A 6,755-nucleotide genomic window follows, 5' to 3' on the forward strand; every position below is an offset into this window, starting at 1 on the left:
TCTATAACTGTGCTTAAACATGGTTTTTGGTATCTTTATATTTCTAGCAATTTCCTTGTTATATTCACCAGGTGTCTAAAATTTATATCTGTTGAAAAAATTAAATATCTTGTGGTTTCATTTTCTAGGTTTCAATTTTCCTTTTTTTTTTTTTTCAGATGTTCTTATAGAACTTTCTTATATCCTTCAATCTTGAAGCCTTATTTTATCTGTGTTTATTGCATCTCCCTCTTTTCTTTTGAGATACTACAATTTATAGTCAATTTACTTGAATTTTTTTTTTCCTTTTTTTTTCCAGGTCCCCTGATTCATTCTTACCATAGTTTTTTTCAGTATATTTCCATAGATCTGATACCTTCTAGTGGTTTTACTACTATCAGAATTTTCCTTTTGCCTTACCTTGTTCAAAAACTCTCAAAGTTTTACTTTTTTTACTCCGGCAAGAGAAAGTTTTTGAACAGCAAATTGATTCACAGTTTCTGAAGAGTTCTGCTTTTTTTTTTTTTCTTTAATAACACATTACCTGTTCTGTTCTTTGTACTGCATTTAAAAGCAAATATATAGTGCATTTAAAACAAAACAAAACAAAACAAAACAACAGCACATTTACTTATACAATTGATAGAACTGATGCTCAAAGGCAACCTACCAAGCAGAAAGTTGAATTTTGTTGGAATAAGCAGACTATACAGCAAATCTGTTTCCACTCTGTAATCAGTTTTTTAGTGACTCACAACCCTCATGACTACTTAATTTCCCGACTGTTATCATACAGAGTAACATCCTTGGCTTCCCTGCAGCTACTGCTTTGCAGCATTGATAGCAAGAAGAAGCAACTTACAGTGGGTGTAACAGGGGTTTCCCATGACTGACAGGTCTAAGAGAAAAAACCAGTTTGAAACCACATGTCAAACAGGATATATCACACTGATAAAGTAATCAATATTATCAGGAAATAGTTTGAAACCGTGCAATATAATGCTTACAATTCTACATACTCTTTTTAAACTACGAGTATGAACACTCAGAAAATCAGTTTATTTTCATCAGCCTGACTAATGTATTCATGGTCTCTAGTTGTGAAGCAAAATGGACTGGTGTTTTCCTGATTTAATTTTGTTAATATCTCTAAATATTTACATGCTAATTACTCAATAAATAATCAAAATATTCATTCTTGAAAAATAAGTAGTATTCTACACTTTGATTATCAGTTTTGTTTGTTTTGTCAGTTATTGGAGGATCACGTAAGAAAACAGTTTTAGAGAAAGACAAAACTCCAGCTGAGAAAGCAAGGAAGCTGCTATATTAAAAGAAATCCAATTCTCGCCTCATGAAGAAATTTTTGGCTGTTTTCTGGATGGACAGTAGAGAAGTTGTGAGTCAGTCATGCATTTGTTAAGGCAAACAGGAGTACATTGCAGTTGTTGATATTAAAGATGATCAGACCTGACAAAAGCTGTGATATGAAGAGTAATGCCTGTATTTGAAAGAACTGGAAGAGGAAAAACAAACAGGGTTTAATGAGGGGAATGAGTAGTGTTAAAAATTAGATGTAATTCCGTGGTTGAAAGATCAGTGCAATTTAAAATGATGGATAAGAAGTGAAGAAGAAAAATGATGGAGACTAAAGATTTATCTATTTTTGGAAGTTAAACCTAAGAACATAACTGAACATTCAAGCATGCATGCACAAAAATCTGATCATAAGTTCATTTTTTATTGCTGTGGTATAAAAAAAGTCCCACTCTGAAATTAAGCAATAAATATGCCAAAATTTATTTTGTTTGGGAAACAATACTTTTCCTCCCTTAGATATAGAAACTTCAGTGAAAAAGCCACACATTCACTTATCTGACAGATAAACAAATGTTGATAAAGAGCTTGCCATTACTTTCCCAAAAACACCCACAATATTTTGTAGGCATTGGAGAAAACACTCAGTGCAAGTATTAAACTGACCTGATGCAGCTTACTCTGAGAATTGTGACACCTGATTCTCATCCCACACTGAGGTGGTGCATCTCTAGAATGTGCTGTGTTTTATGGGAATTGAAATATATATATAAAATATATATATATATATATATTTATATATAATATATATAAAATCTCAGGAATCATATTGGTGTGTTTTGCTACACAAATAGAAAAATCAAGTTTAGAAACAAATGCTTTAATTTTGAAATTTAATTTTAAGCTTTAACTTCCCTATCAGAAGTATCTGTTTGATAAAATACTATTTTTATCACAAAAACAAAAAACTTCCTGTGAATTACTGTCTTAAGTTATGATTTGAATTAAAAATGATGAATCAAAGATGAAGAATAAAAACTACTTAGGCTACAGCTGAAACTATTTTTAGCAAGTTTTGTCCACATGCAGCTATAAAAATATGGGTGTACATGTACTACCACATGAAAGATAAAGATGTTCTTGTGGGAACAACTTATATAGTACACTTGTTTAATATTTGTTCAGTTAATATATTATTAAATCAATATGTTTGAATATTGTTACTTTAATATTTTTTCTTCCTTGATCAGACAACTGTATCAAAAACCTAGATGTATTTGGGGTTTTTTTGTTGTTTGTTTGCTTGTTTTTTTCCCTGCAGCTTATTCAAACCATAAGTGCAGTAGACAAAGATGACCCTCTTGGTGGACAAAAATTTTTCTTCAGTTTAGCTGCCGTTAACCCTAACTTCACTGTTCAGGATAATGAAGGTAAAATTCACGCCTGTTCCAAGGAAGGAGTTTTATCTTTGCTGTCACACTACATTCCTGAAATGTATTTGCTTTTGGCGTCTATCAGTTGGTACAGAAGCTGTGAAGGTTGATGCTAGCAAGACAATTACTTTGCCTGAATGTTTGAGGTTTAGGACTTCTGCGTTTTTATCTGTTTAAGGGAGGCAAAAACATGATAAAACAAATTATAAAGAAAATCAGTATGTGTTGGCTTGGGGTGAGAGATACATGAAATGCATGACTAAAGGAGGAAAAAAAAAAAAGCTTTCAAAAATACCTTCAGCTGGCAAGTTGAGATTTTTCACTTTCGCCTTCTGTCACATAGTTCTAATTCCCTTGGCCTTATGTTTTACTTTCTTCTGACCATTAATGTAAATAATGGTTTTGAGAGCATAGCCACTTTGGCTTTTCTTTTGATCCATTGTCAATCTTCTTTTATCAGAGAAAATTTTCAGAAGCTTCTGTTGGGGAAGGAGTACTATGCATTTTGGCCTTCTTTATAAGTATGACTAATGGAGAGGATTCTAGATTACAAAATAAATAAATCAAGGGAAACATGGTATCAATCTTCAAATGTGTTGAAGGCATAAAGGCAATGGGAATAATCCTGATGAAGATTTCAGGAAGTAATAGGCTGCAAGAAACAGCAGAAAAAGAATTCTAACAATAGGGAAAGTGAAGACTTGAAATCAAATGCTTTGGATATCTTATAAATTCCCCAGCTGGAGAGGTATTTAAAGATCCATCAGATACATAATTTTTGATGTTGACTGAGAAACAAAAGCATAAAAACAATGGAGGGAAGCAATAAAGGAAAACTTTGTATTTCACATCTTGAAGTCTATGAAAAATTTAATATTTTAAACTAATATTATATCCTCGTGACTAGGATAGTTACCTGGTGACTAGGAGTGCAGAGAGGTATGGATGCTCTTTCTTTGCTCTTTCTTTGCTATCTGTAATAATTTTCTTTCTTTTTGCACATGGGTTATTTTCATTCAGCCTGAAGTTGGGTGTCAAGATAGCTAACCACTGAGCTGAAGCAATCAAAAAATACAATGAAAATTAAATTTTCCTTTTAGTGGAGACTAAATATTAATTTTCTCTCTTTTGGACTAAAAAATTAACGACTCTGGTGTTGGCTGACATCTCGTGTTGTGGCTCTAACAATAGAAGAAATAGTCTCCCTGTTATTCATTCCTTCTCTTCCTTTCCTTCCCTCTGGATACTCAGTGAATAGCTTTTGATGCTGAAGTAGACTGCATCCAACTAAGATTTGTCTGCTGCAGATACAGTTTAGTAAGTTCACTTCTCATAAATGTGCAGGTAAACCTACCGTCTTTCACATTTTCTGAATTCCTAAGACAATTTCTATAAAAAAAAAATCTACTCCATGTGCTAAGGTACATAATTCATTGTTCTACAGTGTATTGAAAGTGCTTTGGTGTAGCAAATCTCATACTGAGTTGTCAGATAGCATTCCCATGGGTGTTGTCACAGATGATCCATAGAAAGAATCTTTCAGAGCAGAGTGCTTGTTGAACTGCGTGAAATGGAAGGTTATTTTTTCTCAGTTGGCCACTGCATTTCAGGGCTTTAGCCCTGAACTACAACTGTGTCACAAACCACATGCATTAATCTATAAAACATTTTAAGCTTTGAGAAATCCTCTTTTCAAATCACACGCAAAAGTGGTGCAGAGGCACAGAGAAGCAGGCCAGATGTACCTAAAAAATTATAAATAGCTTTCTGATCAAATGGGAATGTTGTTAGAAAAAGAGAGATATCACCATGATATCAGGAACTATTTCAAAGTGCTGCTGCTGATGTAAAATATGGTGGTTTGCATCTACTATAAATGATACGTTTTATGTTCATGTAGTCTACAATAATGTATTTTAATCAACCTAGATAACACTGCCAGAATTTTGACAAGACGGAATGGCTTTAGTCGACATGAAATAAGTACTTATCTTCTACCAGTGGTGATATCAGACAATGACTACCCGATCCAGAGCAGCACAGGCACGCTGACGATTCGTGTGTGTGCCTGCGACAGCCGGGGGAACATGCAGTCCTGCAGTGCTGAGGCCTTGCTACTCCCTGCCGGCCTCAGCACAGGGGCACTGGTTGCCATTCTCCTCTGCATCATCATCCTGCTAGGTAAGAAAAGAAATGCATCTTCCCCCACCCAGGAACAAGTCTTTCAGGCCTGATTCATTTTACAAAGCTATGCAGGTGATAAAATCAATGATCATGGATTTTGCAAGAAGAATTTCACTGCAGCTTGAAATGCAAAGGAAAAAAAAAGGCAAACCCTGTTTTTCTGTTAATTGGACACTGTAAATAAGAATTCAAGTTTCAGACTGTTAAAACTATCAGTGTGCAAACAGAAGCTCATTTATGTTCTTTTTAAGTTTTCCAAAAAAAAGAAATATCAGAAGAGAGGAATAGCATATTCAAAAACTGCTTTCATGTCTTTAATTTTAAATTTTTCTTGAGGAAATGTCTCTTTTTATTAAAAAAACTATTTAAAGTCAACATACAGTATATATTTCACACATAATAACATAGTAAACAATATTCTTTTGTATTAAAGCACTGTCTATCCATAGGTTTCTGTGCTGTAATAAATTAAAAAAAAAAATTGTAAAACCTCCATTTTGTGGTTTTCAGAATATCTCCTAATGACCTATAATTTGCCTCAAACACAGTTTTAACAGTGTACTTTGAGCCTGAAAAAGGGAAAATATCTTCAGAATATACTTGGCTATTTTAAAGCTCATTACAGTTACAGAAGGAGCATGCAGACAAACTCACAGTCCTGTAAAGCAGAGCACACCACTGGTGTGCAAAATAGCACTTTCTGATATAGACCTTACTTTGCTACCATAATACAGATAGAGGTGTTTATCCAGTTATCAGACAGAAATGAGTTTCTGAAATGTAGCTGGAACATAGTTCTTGTACCTGGTGAATTTACTGCTAAGAAATTGTTGAATAGAGATCTTTACCCATCCTTTGTTTCTCTCTTTAAGTTATAGTGGTGCTATTTGCTGCTCTGAAGAGGCAACGAAAGAAGGAGCCTTTGATCCTCTCTAAAGAGGACATCAGAGACAACATTGTGAGTTATAATGATGAAGGTGGTGGAGAGGAAGACACCCAAGCCTTTGATATTGGCACACTGAGGAATCCTGCAGCTATTGAAGATAAGAAGCTTCGACGAGACATTATCCCTGAAACATTATTTGTACCACGCAGGACTCCTTCGGCGCCAGACAACACAGATGTCCGAGATTTCATTACCCAAAGGCTAAAAGAGCATGATACTGATCCTTCCGCACCGCCGTATGACTCACTTGCGACCTATGCCTATGAAGGAAACGATTCAATAGCTGAATCTTTGAGCTCCTTGGAGTCAGGTACTACCGAAGGAGACCAAAACTATGATTACCTCCGAGAATGGGGCCCTCGGTTTAATAAGCTAGCTGAGATGTACGGTGGAGGAGAAAGTGACAAAGACGCTTCTTAACCTACAGTAGCTTCATCTTTTTTTTCCTTTGAGTGGAAGTAATTTTACAGACACCTTCTGCACTCAACAGTATTTAACATTCAGGAAATTTTTTCCTGCCACTCAGCACAATGGTTTCCTTTTAAAATTTGTTTTAAACTTGTCCATTAATGTCATTCATTCTTTCTAGTAGGATGCCACTTGGAATATATACAGCATTTTATTTAATCAACTTCCAAGAGCCAAAGCTATGGAAATTCAGTGTTGTCCATTTTAGTAAGTAAAATAAACAATATCTTACCTTCAGAAATTTGAACAGGGTGATAATCCCTTAAGCAACCTCATGTACAAGCCGCTTCTGTTAGGTACATGTCTTATCCCTGCAAGCTTTTAAGATGGCAAAGAAGAAAAAAATCCAATATGTCCTGTTCTGTACATTAAAATAAAACAAAATGTACATGTGGTGTTAATAAGTGTAATATGCAGCTGGTTTAAAA

At 34.6% G+C, this 6,755-nt stretch overlaps 1 protein-coding gene across 4 annotated transcripts in view; it reads left to right on the forward strand.

Moving 5' to 3' along the window:
* The window catches only part of CDH10 (cadherin 10), a 94,656-nt gene extending 87,901 nt beyond the window's left edge, over positions 1 to 6,755 (forward strand). For all 4 annotated transcript variants that reach the window (XM_027906554.1, XM_027906553.1, XM_027906557.1 and 1 more), the window contains exons 10-12: positions 2,618 to 2,726; positions 4,659 to 4,910; positions 5,786 to 6,755. In XM_027906554.1, the coding sequence (XP_027762355.1) occupies positions 2,618 to 2,726; positions 4,659 to 4,910; positions 5,786 to 6,279 (855 nt within the window). In that variant the 3' untranslated portion in view covers positions 6,280 to 6,755. The remainder of the gene's footprint in view (positions 1 to 2,617; positions 2,727 to 4,658; positions 4,911 to 5,785) is intronic.

Source organism: Empidonax traillii, unplaced genomic scaffold, assembly GCF_003031625.1.
Source record: "Empidonax traillii isolate 1590-97213 ecotype Southwest subspecies unplaced genomic scaffold, ASM303162v1 scaffold1321:size163106, whole genome shotgun sequence".
Taxonomy (NCBI): domain Eukaryota; kingdom Metazoa; phylum Chordata; class Aves; order Passeriformes; family Tyrannidae; genus Empidonax; species Empidonax traillii.